This window comes from Colias philodice, chromosome 8 (assembly GCF_061535455.1).
Source record: "Colias philodice isolate Cphi_HAF_F1 chromosome 8, ilColPhil1 Martin Lab GWU primary, whole genome shotgun sequence".
NCBI lineage: Eukaryota > Metazoa > Arthropoda > Insecta > Lepidoptera > Pieridae > Colias > Colias philodice.
The window spans coordinates 5,479,032-5,505,204 of NC_143093.1; the positions used below are offsets into that span (position 1 = coordinate 5,479,032).

The following is a 26,173-nucleotide window of genomic DNA, read 5'->3' on the forward strand; positions in this document are numbered from 1 at the left end:
CGCAAAGTGCCAGTCGCCATCACAATTCACATCGGGTCGAGTTGCCGCCACGGGTGCCTGTGCCGCGCGCTATCATTCTATAAACTGACACGTTTACTATTTCGCATCTCGCCGCGCTCCACTACGCGGAAACTATCACTTTCGCTACAGTTACGACCACATTTTAACTATGATAACACTGTGAATTTTACACCAAACACTCTGAGAGTACCACACCACGGCGGCTTTAAAAGGTAAGTTCATTTAATCTAAAGCGGATAAAAATTAAGCTACGTGTCAGTTTCGAATGCTAAGTGAAAGGCAAATTCATTGTTATAGTATTACAATAGAAAAACATACATAGTGTCAAGTGTGTGCTTGTAAATTTTGAGAGTATGCAGAAGCTTTGAAAACAAAATGTTGCAGCGTGCTTTTCAGGAGGCTGGGCAAAAATATTTTATATACAGCTTTTATATTTTGAGCTACAGAATATTAATAATAAGGAAACTATTTAAACCTATCGGTGCCTCCTTGGAAAGTTAAATTTATATTATGAAAGTCAATCGCGAAGTATTATTTCTTAAACCTGTTTTGAACATTTTATTTGATAACACCACACGAAATCCTCTAATAAAGTAGGTGGCTACTGTAATTACGGTACTAAATGAGTTCTCAAAATTATAGATAATGCATTCGTTGTAAAAAATATACATTTAAGTAATTATTTTAGCTACATTCATTATGTTCTTATTATCAAAACAAATAAATGTAAATATAATGCATAATACACGTCGCAAGAACTGTGATAACGATAGTAAAGGCGATTTGTCGATAACTTTAAAGCTTGTCATAAATTACAAAAATAAAATATATTTATCAATGATATTATAGTGAATTAATACCGATCAAACATGTTAGTGTTTCGTGTTTCAGAAAAATTAAAAAAAGAAATACTTAGGTATGGTTAAAATACCTCTTACAGTTATTTCGGTAGGTACCTACATACAAGGTACCTAAGTACTATATATTTATAAAACAACAAAATACCAACACTTTTTATGTAGATTAATCAGGCGGTACCTACCTACATATTATTATAATTATTATGGTGTCGATAAAATTTTTGTGGTGTGATCGTGATTAAATGCGGTATTAAAATAAAATGAATATTGTTTTATTAATATTATATTGCGGGTCGACCATAAAATCTACGAATTTAAACGAATGGATTGGTTTTTAGTAGTGATGCAACGAATACGAATACGAATATTTTATATTCGTATTCGCCGAATAGTAGACATTTACCGAATATTCGTATTCGGCGAATATACAAATATTTAAAAACGAATATTTTTGTACGCAACTCTATTTACTACAGATTTAAAAATCGCTTGAAAAATATGACGTGTGCAGAGGCCCTTAACCGCAACGACCGTTTTCCAAGTCTGAAAAATATTTTTCACTGAAGCCATGTACAGTCGCTTCGGAAAGACTTTTTTCAACGGCTGGAAACATCCAGACTGAAAAATAAATCGCCTAAAACCAGAAAATCTACGAATTTTATGTTTTTTAAATAAAAATTAGCCTATTGTAAATTTTAATTATTAGAAGAGTAAACATTTATTAAATAAATAAGTCTTTTATTACTAAGGCGAGATATTCCGAGTATTCGTATTCGTATTCGTATTCGTAAAAGTAGTATTCGTTGCATCACTAGTTTTTAGTTTTTACCAAGCGGATATACCTACCTATTATTTATGTTTTATTTTTACATACTTAAACAATACCCTGTGCAAATGCTATTGTATGTATTATAAAAATAACAGATTGTCGGTTTCTCTATTATAAAGCGAAAAGTCTTTGAAAAGAAATGTACGTATGTTCCGAATTTTAATGACTTTGAATCGTAAAAGAAAGTCACCTGTTGTTATAAAATGAATATGTAATCTCTATGTGTACAACTGAAGACGCAACGAATGAAAGAAAAATTCAAGAAGGAAAAAATAAAATTAAAATGAACTCGCTACTAATATTCAATGTATCTTTTTGCAATATGTAAAATAGTTTAATGTACATTGAAAAATATATAATTTATTCATCGTAAAAATGGCAGTTATACAAAAGTTAAAGTTAAATTATCCAATATTTATTATAAGAGTAATCTCTTCCAAGAGTAGAGTCTCTACTTTTAGTCTCTACAAATCTTCTCTTGGCCTAAAGGTTAAGATTCTTTTATAGATAGCCAAAATGGTGAAACCTACGCAACCCAGCCTATAAAATACAGCTATGATATTAAAATATTAAAGAGATAAGTAAATCTTTTTTAAATTTAAGGTGAGGTAGGTTGTTTTGCTTGATATTAAATAATTGAGCAATTGTATCATTTCAAATCAATGCCTTAGTTTTTGGCTATAAGGCTATCACCTGTTGCAATAACTACATTGTCGAAATACCGATAGTTTCCAAAGATTTTCTGTAACTGACAACATGATTTTATGTGTAAAACTTTGAGATATCACCAAACATTTCGATACGATACTATATATAAACTAGAAGGCATTTGTTACATTATTTGATATTTGAAAAACATTGAAATGCTTAATACCTAAAGGCACAACCGGAAGCAATTCTGTTGTAATAAAATAACCACAATTGAGAAGCTCTTGTTTTTCAACTTTCATTGCATTACTGCAATCATGACTTGTATTTTGTAGCATTAGCCAAGTTTTTGCTCGCGTTTGAATTAGGACACTTTTTCTGATGAAATGTTTAATAGTTGAAGCTGATATAAAACCTTCTTAATGGCAATTAAAAATAATAATATAGATACCTAAATTGTTATTGAAAACAAGCATAGAAAACACATTTTACGAACTTGAAAACAGTGATAAATTACATCAATTGTTTAATGTTTGATCAGATGAAAATTGTATTACGATTTACGAGTAATATAACAATAGTTTTGCGTGTAATTAATTATAACATTGGTACACGTTCAAGCTGCATGCTTTTCAAACTCACGTACTCTTTATGTTGTATAATCACGTTCTACTTACGAAATGTTTCTTCTCGGATGCATTTGATGAAAGATACTATATATTAAAACTTAATAGTATAATAAAGTTTCACTAAAACTCAAGTAAAACATTAGAATAATTTGAAAACTATTTGTATTTCAATGAAAAATATTGTAGCAGTAAGACTCTACCTCTTAATGTATCAGTCTATCTGTTTTGTACAATTGAATAAATATAAATAACTTTGTTCCATGCATTACAATATAATAATATATATACAAAAAATAAGTTCGTCGTAATATAGTAAATATAAATTGTTGGATGTATATTAAAATAAGAAAGATATATTTAGCCATCAAGTTATTATTAATTATACTCAGCCATTACTCAGCCAACGTTCAGTGAAGGTATACGGCAGAATTATTACTACTTTTACATCAGCCTTTTAAATATTATATCACACTTAAGTAGGTACATAAGTAGTTTTAAATATAATAATAGCTTCAAGAATTTATGTAACTAAAATTAAATAAGTAAATAGGTATTTGTGCCTCATATTATACCTATACAGCGCGAGCGCCCTTGCGCATATAATTGGTGGCATAATAACCAGCAACATAACCAAGCTACTGGCTACAGTCTTCACCATTGCCAAAGAATTTCGGTGAGAGTATCAAGTACGGAAAATCATTCTTCAATACCTAGCATTACTACATTCGATGAAGCTATTCAATGTAAAATTAAAAGCCACCCTAAATATTTAACTTTATTGTTGACTGTTGTTAATATCTTTGTAGTGGGCAAGTGAAATAAATCCAGCAAAGGTTAAAATAAACAATTCCCAAAAGATTTTCCCAGGGTGTCCTTACACACCAGAACTGCCCCCCTAGTCAAGTGGCTTTCTGTTAGCGTAGCGTTCAATAGAATGGACTACGAATGTATGAGATTGACGTAGGCTGTAGATAAACGTATCTACAGGTTACGTATCTACAGGTTATTCTATTGAACGCTACGCTAACAGAAAGCCACTTGACTAGGGGGGCTGAATTCGATAAAAGTATAGGTAGGTACGTATTAGTTAGAGTGGATCAAAACGAATGAGACCAGCAATAGCAAATGCAATCAAACAGAATAATAGAAGAAAATAAACGAGAAGATGCCATTAATTGATAGATACTATTGCATTTATTGACTGTATGAATATAGTGGAAGAGTACTTAGTTTTTTTTTTGAATAAGAGCAACTGAAGTATAAGTAGTTCTTTATAGGACATCTACGAGTATACAGCAACTATAATTTAAACCAAGAATCAATATACTTAGTTGCTCAGAGTGCTTCAATTCGCAACTCATTAATCCTAGAAGTTGGTCAGATTTAACATCATCATCAAGTGATGATGATGTAAAATCTGACCAACTTAAATGAAGCAAAATGAAGTCATTAGAAACTCAAGCTGAATTATGAGACTTTTATTTGTAAAAAAGAATTATATTTGTAAAAACTTCAATAACTCCTGTAACAATCGTGTTTTCGATGAAATTTAGTTGACTATATTAATTTAAGTTATAATTTTTTTTTTAAACAAACTATCTCGTGTTTTTTCTACGGATGATAAAAATGCCATTCAGTGAAATAAGGAAAGAAGAAATCTCCATTAATGTAGAATTTATATTATTAGATAAGTACCTAGGTACCTACTTATCGACAAAAAGATTGAAAGTAAAAAACAAATAAACACCACTTTAATTCTTACGATAATTGCGAAAGGTCGATACCTTATAGATCCACTCAACGAATTATTAGAATGAAAACATAATAACAACTCATTATGCACTTCGTACCGTTATGTAATTAAACACTTGTTAACATAGCTACAAAATGATTTCATTTTATACGAAGTAAATTGAATTACTCTAAAACACGTTTAAAGCCGTGGAATGAAAGAGACTTGAAATCCGATTCGACTCGATAATCATGTCTCTGGAGAATTTTCTTACTATTTCAACTACATTTGATATACATATATTATTCCAAAATGACACGATATCTAGTCGTGCAGTATTTTATGGACACTTTGTAGATATCTCAATTAACTTATTCTTAGAAATTACAAAATTTTATCTACATAAAAATTTGTAAGTGATACATACCTAAGTAAGAAAAGTATATTCTGCCTGGGCGAAGCCGGGCGAGCAGCAATTGTATAATATATGAATAACAAATAATTATTTTTAATAATTTGAAATTAATATTTAAAATGATAATTTATTTAATTGCATAATCATTATCATCCATTTGTGCTTCAATTGTTTTGTCGCAGTAATTTTCAGTGGGCTCTACATTTAGGAGAATTGTTATTTGAATAATATAATAGAGTAAAATTTTTGGCCAAATAGAAGTTAGATGATGAAGATGTTTATTAACCTTTTAATTATTATAATCATTTGTTTTTGAGTTTTTATATATTTACAAGGTATTGAGTAGTATGTAGTATTGACGTCATTTAAAATAATGGCTCTATGTATAAAGATACAAGACATCGATGTTCATCTCCGCCTCTTAAAATTTTTAAATGTGCCTTTTCAGATTTTCCTTCTAAATATATCGTATTTATTATGCCTTTGTTCGATTTTGTGTAGGTAACCTATAATTTTTTACGTAATCCGGTGATATCTTATAAATCTCGTGTCACAATGTTTGTCCTCAATGGAGCCCTAAACCACTTAACCGATTATAATAAAATTCGCACACCATGTGCAGTTCGATCCAACTTGAGAGATAGGATAGGTTTAATCCCGGAAATCCCACGGGAAAGGGAACTATGCGGGGTTTTCTCTGAAAACGCGGGCGAAGCCGCGGGCGGAAAGCTAGTTGTATTATAATTATAACAAATAGTAAATTTTAAGCATAGGTAAAATAAAAATATTATATTTAAGTTGGGGATAGCGTTTTTGAAACTTTTTTGATTTAGTTTCGACACAAATAGCGAAAATAATGCAAATGTTAATCTTAATTTTGAACTAAAATGTTTATTAAAAATTGGTTGTCCGTAAAGTCGGTTTACTGACGATAGTTGAACGTGACAACGTCCGATTGTGCTTCTTTGTCGCTCGTTCCGCGCTCTCGCTTGCACTTCAAGCCTTACATGGAACGCCTCAGAGCGAGGTAACGCCGCATGAGTTATGTTTTTTCGTGCGTGCAGCTGGCTGTATCGAATTATAAGACGTTGTCACGTCAAAAAATAATAGAGTCGGCCTCTTCTGGGTTCTATTATTTTTAACATTGTAGGTAAGCTTGAGAAAAAGCTTACCTACAGGCTACAATGTGTGAAGTTAACGTTAACGGAATATCGCATACAATGTGTTCAAAAGCTTCTATTAAGTTGTAGTGCACTTTTTCCCATATCATTATGCAATATTCTGGTATACTACAATGGTATCGATAAGCATAAGTGGGCTAACGGTGGTAGCAAGGTGAAAGTACCCGCGGGGCGCGGTGGCGAAGGCCGACCACCACGCGCCGGCGCGGACGGCCTCACTGACGTAGGCAGTTGAGATTCGATAATAACAATTAATCCATGCATTTTTACAAATATATGTAAAGAGAAGACTTGAATATCGATTAGTTACGTGCATGTTCGCCTGTAACAAAGAATGGTCTTAGTGCATTATTTCGTAGTTTATCGTTACAATAGTCTCTCTCTCACAGCTCACTATAGTATCACGTTTTGACTGACTGAGCTTATTCTTGTGAATTGAAAATCATTTTATTTTGTACTAGCGGTCCGCCCCGGCTTCGCCCGTGGTACATATTTCGCAATAAAAGGTAGCCTATGTTCTTTCTCAGGGTCTAAAGATTATCTGTGCCAAATTTCATCAAAATCGGTCAAGTAGTTTATGCGTGAAAACCATACATACATACATACAAACCTTTCCTCTTTATAATATTAGTATAGATTTAGATAATAACTCAAGCCCCGGAACCACAGACACAATAGAAAATCTATTATGTCTGGGACCGATCGGGCCGCTTGGGGCTCAATGGGTTAAAACTAATTAGTAATTACAAATTGGATAACTATTAATCAATGGGAAATATAACTCGATATCCCATAATAAATAACTTTACACATACTGCAACCTGTTGCATCCATGTTGTATCTGTTCTAATTTATCACATATTAGATCTACTAGTGGGTATTTAGATATTTCTTTTATCTAGCATACAATTCATAGAAGAGAGTGAGAAAATATGTGGTACAAAGGAAATACGGAAATAACTAATCCATTTCTTATCTACAATATTTTTCATAATCATTAGATATACATAAGAAATTGGAACATGTTGTTGCTTTACAGTTAATAATTGAAGAAGCTTTATCATATTACCTACGAATTTAAAAAAGAACATATCATAGATAAGAGCGTGGGAGTATGAAATTGAATTCAATGTTTATATCGACTTCATTACTTTCTTGTTATAGTTTTATGCAAGAATCAACCTTGAAAAATATCTAGACTACGGCGAGGAAGTAGTGCCGTTTCAGAGGATTATACAAAGATTTACTATATTATACTAGCGGTCCGCCCCGGCTTCGCCCGTGGTACATATGAAAAATAGATGTTGGCCGATTCTCAGACTTACCCGATATGCACAGAAAATTTCATGAGAATCGGTCCACCCGTTTCGGAGGAGTATGCAGACTAACATTGTGACTCGAGAATTTTATATATAAGACTAGCGGTCCGCCCCGGCTTCGCCCGTGGTACATATGAAAAATAGATGTTGGCCGATTCTCAGACTTACCCGATATGCACAGAAAATTTCATGAGAATCGGTCCACCCGTTTCGGAGGAGTATGCAGACTAACATTGTGACACGAGAATTTTATATATAAGATATTATATTAATAAATACTATGAAGTAACGTGTTGCATAATTTTAAAGTTAATGAAGCTACAGTTTATAAATAGCACTTCAATGTTATAGTTTACGATAATAAAACATGACATTGTTACAGTAATATGAAAATAATAAAATTAAATATTGATATTAGCATGTTAAAAAGTATTATTGTTATAAAATTTAACAGATATACCAAAGCGCTTTGCACTTTATGCGACGACTGTACGGTCTACTTACTAGCCAAGCATAATATAAAATATTATATTTACAGACAAGTTGATTACTTTTGCAGGGAAATCATTTTTATATATACAGTCGTCTGAGACTGAATATTTTATACAAGAAACTCTGTAAGCGTACGCGCACTCATTGGCCTCGGTGATTATCGACTCTACAATTTAAAATGTCAGGAAAATGTCAGCGGTTGATCGTAATTCGTAATCATAAATTCTTTAAGAATTATGGAAGTTAGCAATGGAGTTATACCAAATTACTACTTACCACTATCTCTAATATCGGGAACAAAATAACACAATGATGTACCTACCTAATCGAATAATAATAATTAAACAACATATGTAACACTGTAGTTGAGTAAGTATTTCTAGGAAGAGTTAAGGTAGAGTTTCTTAAATTCGGTAAATTTTGAGTTCAAAATCACTCAATTTTATTTAATAAATAGAAAAAATGTCTAGGTACCCAAAAACGTATTGATATTGTCATTGGTATTGCCTATTATTATAAAAGATAATAAAATGCCTTTCATCAGTCGTCAATTAAGTTTCTTTAGTTATTGAAAAAGCAAAATATATTTTGATTAAACAACTGTATAAATAATGTGTATGACGTAGGCTATAAAATAATATGTTAACAATGTTCCCGTTCTGAAAAACGTACATACATAATGAATATTGAACATTCTATTGATAAACAATTAAGTACCTATTACTTCGGGCGAATAATGCATGCCGTAATTATATTGCATTCTGAATGTTATAGAATACAGATGCCATCTGTCAGATGGTTATAGGTTTCCAACAACTTAGGTACTATTTATGTGTCCTATAATGCATATATAAGGAGTATAACAAAATAAATGTACCAGCAAAACTTAAAAATATCTTTATGTCTTACTAGTAGGTACCACAGATAATATTATAATAATAAGTACTCTAAACTACTACTTCTTTTTGCTATTTTTATAATTTGCTACTTCTTTTTTTATCAAAACGACTTAATAATATATGCAAAAATAATATAATACGATACTATAGACAAAGCCAATAGTTAGAATATTTAAACAACATTTTGAAAACTATTGGAGACATCTACTTAGACTGATCGATTGTAGGGACAAATGCACAACGCTCAGTCTAGCAGCTAGCTTATTAAAATTGATGGTAGAAGGTTCTCACATATTATACACACCTAATATTAGGTGAATTACTATATAACTTCGGAAGATACTTTTATACATATTGAGAATCGATATGTTTATTTTGGTAGAGTGAATCCGTCGCTTAAATAAGAATAATTGCTATAATCCTAACTTATCGGTATTATCGGTATAGTCATGTACATTGTACTTATTTTTAAATCACGAGACTAGTTAGTTAGATTTAAGTCTAATATTAAATGGATATAAATTATAAGCCAAAAATTATAATATACCTTAGTGATTATCTGATTCATACTACATCAAGATAAAATAAAATTAGATATGTATTAAAACAAGAAGAACGAGTTTTGTTGCATAATTTTTCATCTAAAAATGTATATTGACTTTGTCTTAGTGTAGCTATGTATCCTGTTGACCTACATTACGAATTTTTATTGAGTAAAACCAGTCTCCTATGATAATTAAAAATGCTGAATGCATTACACACAATTCATACGATAGAAAAGGCACCAAAACCTATATTCTAATAATTTTTTTTTGTGATATAATATCAAAATTTCTATTATATTCTCGACGACCGACCTGTTGCAATTAATGATTTCTGTAATTAAACATTTTTAATACTAGCTAATTAGTGCCGTCTCCTGACTTGAGAAGATTCTACGTAGGTAGGTTTGGGTAATGAATCCCTCAAAACTCGTTACGGATTACCCGTCTCCTATACAACATTTAACGAATGAAAAGTATAATATTAATATGTTGTACAATTCATTAGTACACATAGTAATAAACAATCAAGTTTTCCTGGAGTTTATAAGCAAAATGCAAAACTACAGCTTTTCCGAGTAAGATCTTATTTCGTAGAATCCTTTTTAAAATACATAGATATTTCATCTCAGAATTTGCTAGTTACCTACGTAATTTAATAAAAGTGAGTTAATAAAACATTCATTTTACTGGAGTTGTTTTTCTTACCATAACATTTTTGTATTAAATCTAATAATAATTTATTTAGTGCGTAGCTCTGCGTAGTAATTTCGTAGGCAATTTATAACATTCTTTAGCAAAACCAAGTGGCCAAGTGCAAGTGCCGATAGAAATTGGGTGTGATTTACGTAATTTGTATTAAAAATATAGAATTAGGGTTCAAGTCAAACTATCTATACCTATCTGTTATGTAGTTCTCAGTATAAATACACATGATAAGTGAACATACATGAGAAGGAACTGTGTTAAAGTGGTGAATGTATTAGTGTGAGTGTTTTTATCTACCGTGTTTTTTATCACTTTCGAGTAATTTTTCCCTATGTATGTTGCTAAGCCAGAGTGGTGGCGTGTTAGGCCCCAGTGTCACTTGTCTACGTATATATTATATTTTGTTCCTCAGTAGGCGCCGCGTGGGCGCCACCGGTCGCCAGGCGACGCGGACGCCCGCCGTCTGATCCCGATATCCCGCCTAATATCTCGCCTTGATCGTCACCTCCCTTTATATACAATTATCATCTAAATTGACATGTAATTGTACATTATTAACACGAACAAATTAATATTGATTTGGGAAATTGACAGTTTAGTTTTTTATTACATGTACATAAGTACTTTATTTTTATGGAGTGATTTAAATTATTCAGCACCACGGAAAACATTTGCGGGTTTGACGCAAAGAGACGATTTACGAAACTTGCGAAAGATGTGGTGTAAAAATTATATCACAGCATTTAATATTTTAAATTTACAAATTTATAATCACATTAAATATTACTACGATATACTTTTATATATAAATATGAAACACATTAGCAAAGTTAGATACGGTCGTCGAAATAAGTATATATTTTTTAATAAAATTAAATCAATTATTGTTCTACCGTGTTAATGCGTGGAGAAATCCTTAGCAACCAATAGTTATTATCGATAATTATACCGTGATCAGCACATGTGAGTGTTAAGAATTCATAAATCGTAATAATGTATCGCATGAAAATATACGCACTTCAAATAAATATAGTGCAAGATTGATGATGAATTTTAAAAAGTCTAATGATTTAATCTGCTCGGTTAGTCCACGTACAAAGCGAGTAAATTTAAAATTATGCAATACATATTCGCTTAAATAACTTGAATCGTGGATACATTTATTTTTAATACATATATCTAGATAGGTAATAACTCACTTACACTTAATTAACTGTTTTAAGAAGGTTTTTCTTTGAAATGGGATTGATTTGATTTGATATCTTTTATATATAAAATTAAATTCAATAGAATCGACTCGATATTATATAGTTGGGTCTTAGTTATTTCTAAATTGCGTAGGTCAGTCGTCACGATCACAGGTCACGATAGAGTCGCTAAGGGTGCAGCTAATACAATATTATTTAATACCCGCTCACAGGAGAAATCTACTACCAACTGAACAAAATGATTAATCATTCCTTCCTTTCAAAATGATTACACCTTATATCATCATTCATCACAACGATTCAGTTATAGAATAAATTCAAATTCAAAATAATATAAAATTTATTTAATTAATTTTGTATGTTAGATTAAGCAACAGTTATAATATGTTTATTTGGATACGAAAAAATAATAAAATCTTTTAATAATTTCAGAGCTCAAGATGCCCCAATGGGCGAGTAGCGAGGGCGGAAGCACGGAGGCGGCGTCTCCAAACCAAATGATCCTGTACTATGAAAACCAAGCCTCGGAGTATTATGATAACAAAACAGAAGACACTGATGCCAAAATAGAGGAAGCTGGAGGTTTGTTGAAATCATTTCTAAAACTGCTTTAATGATATGACAATTCAGCAATTTATTTATTTTCGTTTCAAAAGTGCAATGTAAAGTAATAATAAAAAATTATAGATTACTTATTATGCACACAAATCCAGCGAATATGACGATACCGATAAGAGCATTACGAAAATCACCCGTAGCCGTGCGTTCAAATCGATTAGTCTGTAGGTATTCGCTCTTACGCAAATACGATCAAGCGTGCAGTCGCGTCACGTAACGCCAAAGTTTCGTGTGCCAGCTCTTGCTGCAATGTACAAATCACAAGTGCTCTCACTTTGTGACTGTCATTTAATTCACACGGTTTATCAATTAAACCGACAATCGTCACAGGTGACGTAGATACAAGATAAAACACAGACGTTTGCTTGTTAACGGAGCGCGCTGACGGAAACGGTTATCTATCTAAACCCATATTCGCCTACTAAACCTTACAGCTTTCACTTGTTTTATAGTAAAGTAAAAGGTAGGTACATATCTACTGCACAGAACAATTTTACTTACTTATTGTAAATAAGATTCATATCAATGTAAAAATGTATAATAACTATTTAAAATTATTAATTTAAATTGAAATTCACATCAACATTTTAATTACTTTCAATTAAGACTTTACTTGAGACAAAAAAAAATACATTATTGGTTTCTAATAAATCTCTTTGTTAGCACTTCGAGGGCACGGTATCGAAAAATCGCAATACTTGTTGCTATCTAGCTATTGACTTTCCCTTTCACTCGGCGCTATAATTTGTTCTAGATTTCTACGATAGCGGCAGCGGTAGTGACGAGCAAGTGACACGGCGGGTGTGCCGGCCGCGGCGGACGGCGGCCAGCTCGTCGTCCTCCGGCACCAGCTCCAGCGGCCCGGGGCGGCGCAGGCGCTGCGGCATTTCCGCCAGGGAGCGAAACTTACGAAGACTGGAGAGCAATGAACGCGAACGCATGCGGATGCATTCGCTAAACCGCGCGTTCGAAGTAAGCACTCATTATCTAATCATTTTCATTTGCAAATTACCATTTGTTGTAATGAACAGTGATACAATCTTCGCCTACGTTTATTTTACATGGAGGAAAATGCTTCCTTGTTCCAAGCAAAAATTCTAAAGTATACTTGTCAATACATTTCTTTATTTCCTTAACTGCGTATATTATATGCTTTAAATCCCATGATGACTTTATTTTCGTGTCCGTTTTATATTGTTTAAAGGCAAAAAAGGAATAACAAGATTGTTATTAATTTTTCAGGACCTTCGTCGTGTCATTCCGCACGTGAAAAAGGATAACCGAAGTCTATCCAAGATAGAAACTTTAACTCTTGCCAAAAACTATGTAAAAGCCCTCACTAACGCAATATGCACAATGAGGGGAGAAGTTCCTCGTTACCAGTAAGTATTATTAAATTGATCGGTATCATATTGCATTTATTTTTAAGTTCTAGTATACGTTAAAAAAAATTATTTTATTACTGTGCAGAGTAAAGACAAAGAGCTGTTTCTTAATGACTATAAAGACCATTCCTGTTTATCTTTTGAACGTAAAGTTTTTCTCAAATTAAGTAGATTAGAGTAGATAAAATTTTCGTTTCTTATTAACACATCAACTTTGATGTACCGAACATTTTAATGTATATAAGTAGTTATTGAAATAATAAAATGAAGAACAAAAAAAAATACTGACTAAAAAAATCTGTCTCTGTTAACTAATTAAAATTATGTATGTTTCCAGATTTAACAGCGATGATGAAAACGTAGAACCGGTGTTTGTTATAACTAGAGATCAGGAACAAAACAATAACGAGCAAATTGAGGAAGAAACAGAAGATTTAACGCCAAACTTAAGTCAGTGAAGAGATGGTAAACGTGAGTGCGTCTAGGATACTACGCTGCGATGCTACTACATCCAAATAATGATAAATAAAAACAAATTTTGTGAAGTGTAGCCATGTAAAGAGTAGCGAAGTATTATTTTAAATAAGCAAGAGAGTACTCGATTTTACGATAACCTGGCAACGTATGGACACCGAGAACAAATACCAACCCATTTATTAATCTTTGCCTAGTCATAGATGTACTAGAGTACTATAAATGACTATTTGTACAAACGTAGATACGTCGAATATTATTGTGACTGAAAATCAAATCGTATGAAATGAGTTATAAAGAAATCAACTAGATTTATTTATTGCAAGCACAAACATCGCAAATCAGGGTTCAATATGACTCTCTGTATTAAATGATTTTTGTTTTATTTTATTGAGCTGTATTTGGTGCTATATAATAACTTTCAAGATTGGAAATTGCCTAAAAATTATAAATTTTCTGGTCCGTTATATACAGATACAGATGTTTGTACCTACTAAATATTACCATAATGGAAACTGTTGAGATGAAGTACCTAGAGCTTTTTATTGGTCTGAACTCTGTGGTAGAGCTGAAAAAAATATTTTACCTAAGTATGTACTTAGGTAAAATATTTTTTTCAGCAAATATTGTTTTCCTATATACTTTCTATAAAGAAACCTACATGAACGATATTTTTCAAAATGCAATTAATCGCGGTACTCATTGAATTCGATCTCCTTAGTGCCAATTAGTTTGTAGTCTTTGTACTATTACAGACAACGATTACATTCCAACGCTGTAAAACGTATTTAAAAGTCAATTTTTGTTAGAGCATAATAATATATTATTATCTAAATGAATGAAAATTATATTTTACTATTTATATAGCCTAATTAAAATTATATTAAGTGTTGTAAGTTGAATGTTATAATATATAGTGCTTCAATGTTTAAATTCGTTTTTTTATGATATAAAACATTTCTGTAATGAAATCTCAATTAAAGTTACCATTATCTAAGTTACCTACTTAAATAAGTCCAAGAAGATGGCAATTACGATTATGAATCTGCTGATTTTGCATTTTGCCTACAAAATAATATGTTTTAAATGTTGTATGTAGATATATTGTGATTTAAATTAAGAATATGAATGTATTTTACCTTAGATGTAAGGACGACTCGGCACATTCCGAAACATATTTTAATGAATTAAAATATAAGAAGCAGAGACAACGTCTTTTATTTTACAATTAGTGTCCCTCGTTTTACACGAGTATTTTGATATAACTAGTCTTGAAATTGATATTTTTGGTTTATGGCATTCAAATGCCATTTGTAAGTAAATACAAAGGAGAATGGGCATTTTACTATGGAAGTTGGGCCTGAACCCTTGAGTTGGACCAATACACATGAGATATTGTTTTTATAATAGATCATAACACATACATAACGGGAAAAATATTTATAAAAAAATAATCAACCGGGTTTTTGTTCAGTCACATCAAGTTTTATTTCTTTGTGTATAATATTTTTTGCAATAAATAACTGTTATAAGACAATGACAATATCTTTATGTTACTCCAATTCACTTTCACTTACAAATACGTACTAATCTTAAGCCTTCTAATAACCGAAATACACTAATATTATGTTTTGTAACAGGTACCTAGATACCGTGTTTATTATAATTCAACGTAGTTAGACGTTTTTTGTGGTTAAACTCAGTCACTTCTGTGACATTTAGATTTATATTTACTTCACTCGAATTAAAAACACCGTTATTGTGCGCAAAATAATAGCCAAATAAATAAAACTTTTTGCCTTGACTGTACAAGAACCCGGTTGATTTATTTTTTTATTTTATTTTTTTCGTAAGTTATGTGTAATGATCTATCACAAAAACAATATTTCGTGTGTATTGGTCTTAGCCAAAGTTTCAGGCCCAATTTGCCCATTCTCCTTTATAAAGAATAGAAAAAAAACAATTTCAATAAAAAAAGGTCGTGTTCCATTGTGCATATAATATATTGTATTCACTGAAAAGTGTTTTTTCGGTTGAGATGGTTGTTAATCATCTCAATAGATGGCGCGCGGTGTGTCCCTTAGACACATAAAACTGAAAGAATAGAATAAATTCGATGGCTCTGGCAGGTCGCGAGTGGCTGAATTGATAGGCATCCGCCCCGGAATGGCGCGAAAGGATGCGGGTTCGAGTCCCGCCTCGTGATCTAATTTTTTCAAATGTTTATAAATTTATATAACTAGTCTTTTAAATATAATTACTGAAACATGTCTCTTTTCTTGTTTCTAGTAAGAGTTACCGAAGACCCTGGAGTCGAAAGTAATTAAGTAAAAAATATAACTTACAGACACTGGAAACATGCTGCTTGATCTTTTTTATGGATAACGGCCAGCTGCAGCGTTTTAGTTTCATATAGCCCACACCATGCCCACACTCCTTACTCATACCACTTGATTTGTGTTATTTATAACTTATATTAAGTTCAAATTTTCAAAAAAATCGACATTTCTAACTGTTAAAATTTGTATTTTATTGAAATGAGCTTGATTAAAATTCTAGTATTTTATGGTACAATTTTACAAGCGTACAAACGTACATTCATCACTCATCATGAATGAATTATATTATTATTGTATTGCGTAGACAGAGATTGGTTTCTCTGTCTACGTTGTATTGTTATTACCTAAGGGCGTATTCAGAAAGAAAGCTTGAAACTTATAAGCGCTTATAAGCGCTTATCGGCGCTTGTCAGTGCTGGTAACCCGCGCAGGAAAATATATGACAAGCGCCGATAAGCGCTTATAAGTTTCAAGCTTTCTTTCTGAATACGCCCTTACTCACTACTTTACTCTATGGATTATAGTTTTGATACTTGCATGTTGTATACTTTTATACGTTTTATAAGCGTTTTATATATACATTAATCTACCGTAAATAATATTATTACAAAGAGAAAAGAATTGTTGCTTGTTTGTTATGAACTAAAAAATAACTCAATCAATTAAAACAATATTCTAACGCTATTAGGCTAGACTTTGGCTATAAGCCCGAACGAAGCCGGGTTATGCGGGTAGCTGGTAGACGGTATTACGGATATTGGCACAGAGCAAGTAATATGGATATTGGTAGAATTCGGTATTGCAGAAATATCCAGGATTTAAGTGGCAATTTTCTTTAACGCTGTTTCAAACCTGCGTAGAAGTAAAAAATATTGTATCTGAGTAATCATTTATTATTTTAACGGGCGCGACACTATCCTATGCCCAGTAATCCCCTCCATATTTCACTCAGCAGGTTACGTGCCGCAGTATTAACCTTACTTTATATGTATTTTTAATTATCAAATTTACATTATTTATATTCTTTTTATATCCAACGAACAATTATTGAGATTAGACTATTTTGTTCCATAATTAATATTTTAATAAGATTTTATCAAAATAATTTTGCTTTTTACCACACTTTTTACACTCTTCATTCTAATATTATATCTGTGATCATTATAATATTATCTGCTTCGAATGAACGAACTACTACCGAGTGAGTGAGAGCGAATGAGCTTTTGTAATCTGTAGATCTGTGAAGTTGTGAGTGCAGAGTGAGTGAAAAAAAATTGAAACACAAAAATTCCTCGTCGGATGCGATTGTCGAAAGTAATTTAGTTTTTGTATTTTTGTGTGAAAGGGTTAAGAATTAAGATATAGTTAAAGTTTCATCTAATACTAGCAGATTACAAGTTGTTTATGGTTACGTTTCTTTATTTTATAGAAAAATATTCGTATATGCCTTCAGGTAAAGATCTGCGTCTATCACAAATATGGCCGATCTGTAATGAATCGGTGGTCAGTGATATACTAATTTCATCGTAATGCAGAATTTCAAAATGGAGCTACGAGTTGGAAATAAATATCGTCTTGGACGCAAAATTGGTTCTGGTTCTTTCGGAGACATTTACCTTGGTGAGTAGTATATTGAATTATTGTAAACAAAGAAAGATGTAAGATTGTAGGCCAGCTGTATTTTTTTTCGCTTCTCAATTGCTCCCGTTTATTATTGGGAAGACAAGATTTCATAATCATCTCTTTGTATCTTTGGTTAGAATAATAATTATGAATAATTTATTTACGATTGATGTGTTCCATGTGATCGACTATTTTTCTGCCCTACAGATGCTTCTTGCTAATTAGTCATGGTTTAGGAATTAAGTTTTTTCACAATGATCTAGTCAAGTATCATTTGTATCAACCATTATAGCATTATATTATTTTTTATATTCAAGGACATAAATTTATAACCTTATATTTTATGATAGGTCGTGTGACGATTTGTTTGGCTAACAACATTATTTTTTACAGGCACCAACATTGTTACCAGAGAGGAGGTAGCTATAAAGTTAGAATGTATCAAGACAAGACATCCACAATTACACATAGAAAGTAAATTTTATAAACTTATGAGAGGAGGCAGTAAGTACTTTTTCATACTTAAGTTGTAAATTATTGTTTTTGATAACACATTTGTGTAACACTGCATTTACTCAATAAAAGGTTTCCTATTTAAGTTTTCAATTTTACAGAAATTGTTTTCTTATTTTATTTTAATTTATTCATCAGTTAATAACTCAGGCCCCGGAATCACAGACACAATAGAAAATCTATTGTGTCTTGGACCGATCGGGCCATTCGGGGCTCAATGGGTTATTTGGTTTTGATCAATAGCTGATTACTTTCAACATCCTATATATTTAATTTATGTATTAAAATTAGCAGTATTCTTAAGAAGGAAAATAATAGTTTTTATTGTCATATCCACATCACATTGAATCATATTATTTTTTATACTAACCAAGTAATAGTATTAAAACTTTTTATTTTATTGATGACTTGATTCTAAATCGTACATACTCATTGTAAACTATAACTTGTTAACAGTTGGTATTCCTGCTATAAAATGGTGTGGTTCAGAAGGAGATTACAATGTCATGGTAATGGAGCTTTTGGGTCCTTCTTTAGAAGACCTTTTTAACTTTTGTTCTCGACGCTTCTCCCTCAAGACTGTTCTTCTACTCGCTGACCAGCTTATCACTCGCATAGAAGACATTCACTACAGGAATTTTATTCATAGGTGAGTGTAAATAGGCATATAGAGTCATCTCACTATAGAAGGAAAACAAAGGGAAATAAATAGTAGGTAACTGACAAAGCAATGGCATTTATGATTAATAAATGAGAATTTTTTTTTTGTGTTCAATATTTCTAGCAATTGAAATGCTTATTGTAAAATTTAGTTATTCAAAATTGTATGAAACAAATTGTTCAATTGACATAAGTATGTATTTTAACTTTAGACATAGACATTCATTTATTTGGCACCAAAACAGCACAAAAATCTAAAATCCCACGAACCAAAACACAAACACACAACATAATATGTGATGTAAGGTCTCAAATTTCACTGAAAAAATTTTTTTTTCAATTAATATACATTTATATTTGCAATATACATAGAAACTGGTTTGTTTAAACACATAAAGTTTGCACATGTTGTCAAACACACATTAATTTTATATTTAACATAGATTTTCAAAAAAAGCTTGTTAATTGTTACATTTTAAGGATTAAATGAATTTAAGATTACCTTAGGAGATTAATAAGCAAGGTTATGTAAACTGTTGTCTTAGATTGTTTGACCTTAAATTTGCAATAGATGTTGAAACTAGTGAATCTAAACCAATTATGAACAATAGTTTATTCCATGTTGGGAAAATAAACATAAAATTTATGTCTCATTTTTTTTCTTTTAATCTTAGGAACTTAATGACTTACAAATTAATTATATGGCATTTGCATCTGTTTTATTTTCTGATGATGTTCTTGCCTTGTTTATATACCTACATTTATTTTCAAGTATCTTATAAAGAAGATAACAGTATAAATATATCAATGTTTTTCCTTTATTTGAAAATTGCTATATATTTGTTAAAAATAAGCTATACATTCCTGCATTTTCTTGTTTATAGACAACTTAGGTCACCAGGAAAGGTTATAGATAATTTTTAACCTGTTGACTGTACTATGTTACAGTGTCATATTATGGTATTTTATATTATGTCATATTTCTATATCACTACTCTACTATAGATTTTCTAGTAAATTACTAGTTCTAAAGTATTCTGATTTAATCTGTTTCGAGCGATTTTCCAAAGAGCATTGAGATTCAAATTATCATAATATATCAGAATAAGACATGCTCTATTTTTAAACCTTTATGAATTCCAGTATGGAATTTTGTATAATTTTCATTGTCATATTATACATTTTGTGCCATATATTTATTTACCTAATGTATATTAAGTACAATAAATACAATTCTAGAAGTATGAATGCTATGCAATTACTAAGTAAGGTCATAAATTATATCAGTCTTGCATCCTTAGATATTGAATTAATTGTTATGACGACATCAGTCCTGTCTTAATCAGAAATTTATTGAATATATTGAACAGTGGTCAATATTTACATTGTATACAATAAAACATAATGATGTATTTGCTTTGATAACATCAAGTATCAAATAGAAAATGCGTAACTATGTATTTATATAATTTTGATTGACTCATTACACTTCTATGAGTAGCAAGTATTCGCAATACCATTCTGTTACAGAGATATTAAACCAGACAACTTTTTAATGGGACTCGGTAAAAAAGGCAATTTAGTGTATATAATAGATTTTGGATTAGCGAAAAGGTACAAAGATCCACGCACCAATCAACATATTCCATATAGAGAAAACAAGAATTTGACAGGTAAGAAACTCCAATAGAATTATCATTATTTAAAAACTTTTTTTTTTCTTGATTAAATTTAAAACATTGTTCATAATAGAGCATTTGTGAAATTCAGACACAATGATATTTTTTTGTTACTCTCAAGTTTTCAGTTACATATAGGATATTTAAAATTAAAATTTTTCGTCAACTTACTATGGGCAATAATAACAGGCAATCAATATTACAGGAACCGCGAGATACGCGTCGATTAACACTCATCTAGGTATTGAGCAGTCTCGACGCGACGACTTGGAATCGCTTGGCTATGTTCTCATGTACTTCAACCGCGGAAGCCTGCCGTGGCAAGGACTCAAGGCGGCCACGAAAAGACAGAAATACGAAAGAATATCGGAGAAGAAATTGTCCACTCCATTTGATGAACTATGCAAAGTAATTTTATTTGTTATGTTACAATTTTAGCTTTGTAAATAGCATTAATGCTTAGATAGCAGTTCTTGTACCGATGAAGTAAGGCAATTAGTCAGTAATTTTAATTTTTTAAATTGTTGTGTCTTTGATATAGAACCATCCAATCGAATTTCAACTGTACCTGAAGTACTGTCGACGACTTCGTTTCGAAGAGAGACCCGACTACGGTCACCTGCGTCAGTTGTTCCGCACTCTATTCCACAGACAGGGATTTACATATGACTATGTATTCGACTGGAATATGCTCAAATTCGGTATGATATCCAACATTATAATATGTATCAGTAATATATAGTATCATGTAGTACTTGTAAACATTAGTATAAATTGAGATGTACAATTTTCCAATTCAATTCCTTACATAAGCTCACTGAGTGGATAACCATTGTTTGTAGTATAGGTAGATACAATGCCTGCAATTTCTGTGCTCCCTCTATTTGTCATGTTGAATAACAATGAAATGCATTCTTTAAACCCATAACATAAGAAACTAAATATAGGTGTAGGTTAAAATATGAGTAAATGCATGCAATATCTGTGAATAAAGTAAAGGAATATAATTAATTTTTAACCCTACAAGGATTTCTTTAGGTAAGTTTGTGCCGAAGAAATGCCTACTCTTAGTTTTTAGTGTAGCATCCACAACATTCATTTATTACTGCTTTAGGTAGTTCAGTAGATGACATTAGGAGAATAAGAAATTATATTATCGCCTATTATTTGCATGATCTAAAATAAACCAAATAACATGTTGCTTTGTATTCCAGGAGTTAAGCGCGGTAACTATCAGCCAACAGGTGGCAATGACCGCACACTTAGACGTCATGATCAAAACCAAGAACAGGAGACAAGTACGTATACTTTCCTCAACAAAAGTATTATTAAAATACTGTTTTAAATTTGTTATTGTCTTGTATGAGATGTCAGTAGTTGTATAACTTGCTTCTTGTGGATGTATATATTAGCTAGAGAGCTAGCGCAAAGCTACCTGTATGTATTTGACCAGACCTGGATTTTTGTGTGTTGATTCCCCTATACCTACTATACATGAGATGAGGAGTCACTAAGCCCAGAGTGGTGGACGGGGCGGGCGCTCAGGTAAGACTGTCTGACTCAGGTGTGACTGTGAATGTCTGCCGTTTCGAAAATAAGTTTTTAAGACCCTAATAAATGTATGTGTTCATGGACAGTTTTGGGTATCGACCTAGATCTAGAGGCGCGTTCATCTTTCCTATTAAATGTGTGTCCAATTAAACCCTTTTATCTCGCAATAGATACTGTTTTCTTATAAGTATCTACATTTTGGCACTTAATGCGTAATTTGTTTAGGGGAATGATTTTATAAGTAAAGTCTTCTTTGCTTCTAACATTTTCCAGTCGTTGATCCCTTCGCTTAAATAATATGTTTGATACCATATTATAAAATATCTGAGCTTGTTTGTAGAGTTTGAAAATCATATAATCGGCGCCCATCTTGTGATCGTATATCGATAGTTGACAGGTTACAGATAATTAATAGTGTTGTTATAATTGTATAGCAGCTACAGCTGGCGGCGCCGCTGCCGGCCAACCGAGCACCACGGTGGCCGCCATCTCGGAGTGGCGGTGAGGAAGCTCGCGCAAGCGGGCCCGAACCGACCGGCCCTAGCCGCGCACCGACGGACACTGGCACCCGCAACGGTCGTGAGCGGCCCACACTCGCACGCGAACGGTGGACCAATCGCGTCACCGTCCCGCGCTCGACCGCGCGTCGCTGACCAATCGCGTGCCGGGATGTTCACCGGTCGACGCATAACCGACCAATCACGTGCCGCCGGTCCGCCGACTGATCACTGCGCGAATGTACGTCCGCAACCCTTGCGTTTTTTCCTACTTTATATAAATAAATATACCCGTAAGTGACTATGGCATAAGTTAAGTGGTGCTCACGACTCATGCCGATATTAATGTACCATGTGTTTTGTGTCAATAGAACTGTCAAGTGTTAATTGATAGACATTCCGTTACAGGAATTCTCATTTTAATTAAATATTCACTAGATTGTTCTTTAACCGACTCGTTGAAACATCTTAGCGAGTACTTATAAATTTGAAAATTGTTGAACAAATTTTAAATAAGATATTGGCAAATTCGTGAAGTTAATTAACTTCCTTGGCTATTTCTATTGATGTAAAATTTTCGATCAGTGTTCCATTTTGTATGCTAACGTTCATAATTGTAAATTATTTAAATCATAGGATAATGGTGCGCCCAGCCGGCCACAAATTTATTGCACTTTATGCTCAGTTGTATTTAGATGAGTACTTGTGAAATGTGGACAAATTAGTGCATGTGTCATCTAATTGTTCTGTGTCTTAATGTTAGATAGACTACAGTTTATTATATTAAAATATTAAATGTAAATGAATAAGCGTTTTAATTACGTTTGTAGTTAATCAAATAATGCATTTATTTTATTTAACTTTAATTGCATATTTTGATTTTATTTCAACATCATTCATTAAATGGATGTCTCCTCTTGGATTATGGCCTACACTAATTTCAAATTTTTGTATTAGTTTAAGAGTTATTTAAACTTGTGTGCAATACTGTTTCTTTTTTAATATTGTCTTCCATAATTCTCAGTATACGCTCGCTCGACTTTTTAAAATGAACTAACACATCTTGATACTTGTACAAAATTTGCTTAACTCGTCCAGCCACTGCCATAGGTTTAATTAAATAGAAAAAGTCAAATCATTCTCAGAATAATGTTTAAAATCATTTTCAATATATTATTGTTTTACAACATAAATTTTAGTTGACTAATTTTATACAAGTTTTGATCTCACTTACTCTTATAAATTGTTATCTTGTTTACACTCGGCAAACTATATTGGGGTTGTGTTAAAGTACTGTGTCATAGAATGCGAAGGCATATCTATTTCGTGTAAATTAAGACTAATATATGAAGTTCCATGTATTTGAAATCCATTCGAATCTTTCAATATTGAACTAGACATAAATTAAAATCCTTTATCAAAAACGTAATCCAGTCCTCAGATTTTACTCGAGTAATTCTATCAAAATTTGTGGTAATTTTCATTGGATGGCTGGATCAGTTTCTAGCCCTATAAAAGAGTTGGTATAAATTCTGATACTATCCCTTTTTATGATAATATACAGGGTTACTTGTAAAACACCAGCAACCTCGCAGGACAAGATAGCTAACATCATAAGTAACAACATTTGTTCGACGACATTTGATAATTTGTTAGATTTTATTTTCATACAAAAATAAATATTCATTTAATTTTCCGTTTGAATATTATAAACTCTACGCGCATCCCAAAAATTACGTAAACAAGAAGCGAACGAGAGGGGGAAGGGGGCATCGCGTCGTTCTTTAGATAATGAATAGAACATAGACTTACAAATGTTAGGAGAGTTCAATAAAAGCTTAAAAAATCATGATATTAAATATCTTGTCCTGCGAGGTTGCTGGTGTTTTACTAGTAACCCTGTATATCTTACTTTACTTTGGTAACAAGGATAAACTTTAATCGCATTTCGTTACAGTGCCTATCTAGGCATCTGTTGTAAAAAATAGATGGAATATGAAAGATTAATAATTTTATTTAATATAACTATTAAAATCATAAATTAATTTTTTTCAGTCATTTTAAATTTAGTTGTAGTTCAGCTTTTTAAAATTTGTAACCGAATTATTGTGTTTAGATTGAAACTTAGTAATAATAATAAGAGTAATTTATATCTATTTTGAATAGTTTAAATATCTCACATAGAAATAATTCATCTGTAATATGACTGAGAATTAGGTTCAATTGTATGTAAATAATAATTATAATTAAATTAGTTATGTTATAATTATATGAGGTTGGACTTTTAAATAATCCTCGTAATATGATATTCCATAAGGTTTTAGTTTGTAACATTGATGTTAACTGGATAGTTTCGAATCTAACACATCGAAGTGGATATTGTTAATCGTGATATCGTTTGTTTCTCAAGGTTTCGGGATATGTATGCACATTATTTCTTATAACTTTAATCCTATTATTTTATATGAAAATTATCATATTTTTAGGATTAAATGTTAATACAAATAGGAAAATTCTATATAATTGGTCCATGATATTAAATATAGCCTACAGTATTCCAAGCATTTTAAAATTAATTGTAACATTGAGTAATAGATGATTTTATTTTTAAACCGTTTCAAATATTTCCCCATTGTCATGTGCCAATTAACCAGTATTGGCATTTTATATAACTGAATAATAAATGTGTATAGTTCTAACATCTTTTATATCCAATTATATGTTAATGATATTGTTTTACTAATTAAAATATGGTATTGTTTATATACATTAGCTGTGGTAAGTTAAGTACCTTATAGCGCCCTCACAAGCGGGACTAGCGCAGATTCCACGAAAACCAAACTTAATTATGAATGGTTTCATAGTGAAAATCTAAAATTTTATATCGTATATTTCCATGCATATGTGGAATTATCATAGAACTCTAAAGTAATAGATTTGCAAACATGAACAATCGTGGTAATGTGCTGTTAGTTTGAGATAGATATGGGTCGCAAATTTGATGTAACTGACGAAAGCGGCCAGGAAGAAACTCCGCCGCAGGACTTGATACAGGATCGTCAAAGCCGGCACAGTGATGGTAATAGTGGATGGAACTTTATTATACTTGGAACAATATTAGTGATTGCATTCGCCCGACAAGTTATGGAGATGTGTTCGTGTTCATCGGTCGGTTCTTGTACGGGATGTCGCGCTTCAGTGAACGCTTCATGGCGCGACAATGTTAGCTTGTTTAAAAGTGTCCGCTCTAACTAATGAAAGACTTTGAACTTAATTTTGTATATAATAATCGTAAGATAGTTAAGCCAAAACACTGTTTTTTACAATATCCTAGGTAATGAAATGAAAATA

The 26,173-nt window shown here is 31.8% G+C and overlaps 2 protein-coding genes across 4 annotated transcripts; both read left to right on the top strand.

The window, feature by feature from the left end:
* Positions 1 to 15,171, top strand: dimm (basic helix-loop-helix family member dimmed). Its single transcript, XM_089698170.1, has 5 exons — positions 1 to 233; positions 11,916 to 12,065; positions 12,856 to 13,073; positions 13,344 to 13,483; positions 13,824 to 15,171. The coding sequence occupies exons 2-5, from the start codon at positions 11,924 to 11,926 to the stop codon at positions 13,942 to 13,944; spliced, it is 621 nt and encodes a 206-aa protein (XP_089554296.1). The 5' UTR covers positions 1 to 233; positions 11,916 to 11,923; the 3' UTR covers positions 13,945 to 15,171.
* Positions 15,172 to 17,508: 2,337 nt separating this feature from the next.
* On the top strand, positions 17,509 to 22,978 carry dco (discs overgrown casein kinase 1). 3 transcript variants are annotated; one of them, XM_089698159.1, is made up of 9 exons: positions 17,509 to 17,613; positions 17,753 to 17,919; positions 18,316 to 18,426; positions 18,892 to 19,084; positions 20,626 to 20,768; positions 20,980 to 21,182; positions 21,316 to 21,475; positions 21,989 to 22,072; positions 22,760 to 22,978. In XM_089698159.1, the coding sequence occupies exons 2-9, from the start codon at positions 17,829 to 17,831 to the stop codon at positions 22,828 to 22,830; spliced, it is 1,056 nt and encodes a 351-aa protein (XP_089554285.1). In that variant the 5' UTR covers positions 17,509 to 17,613; positions 17,753 to 17,828; the 3' UTR covers positions 22,831 to 22,978. The 3 variants fall into 3 exon arrangements, with proteins under 3 accessions (XP_089554285.1, XP_089554286.1, XP_089554288.1); XM_089698160.1 differs by having other exon boundaries at positions 17,547 to 17,613; positions 17,729 to 17,919; XM_089698162.1 differs by having other exon boundaries at positions 17,587 to 17,621.
* Positions 22,979 to 26,173: the final 3,195 nt, after the last annotated feature.

Excerpts from the sequence above, each read along its gene's own strand:
- dimm (XM_089698170.1), top strand. The coding sequence starts at position 11,924 with ATGCCCCAATGGGCGAGTAGCGAGGGCGGAAGCACGGAGGCGGCGTCT. Across the intron at positions 12,066-12,855 it reads CAAAATAGAGGAAGCTGGAG|ATTTCTACGATAGCGGCAGC; the intron begins GTTTGTTGAAAT and ends AATTTGTTCTAG. Across the intron at positions 13,074-13,343 it reads CGCTAAACCGCGCGTTCGAA|GACCTTCGTCGTGTCATTCC; the intron begins GTAAGCACTCAT and ends TTAATTTTTCAG.
- dco (XM_089698159.1), top strand. The coding sequence starts at position 17,829 with ATGCAGAATTTCAAAATGGAGCTACGAGTTGGAAATAAATATCGTCTT. Across the intron at positions 17,920-18,315 it reads TTTCGGAGACATTTACCTTG|GCACCAACATTGTTACCAGA; the intron begins GTGAGTAGTATA and ends TATTTTTTACAG. Across the intron at positions 18,427-18,891 it reads TAAACTTATGAGAGGAGGCA|TTGGTATTCCTGCTATAAAA; the intron begins GTAAGTACTTTT and ends ACTTGTTAACAG.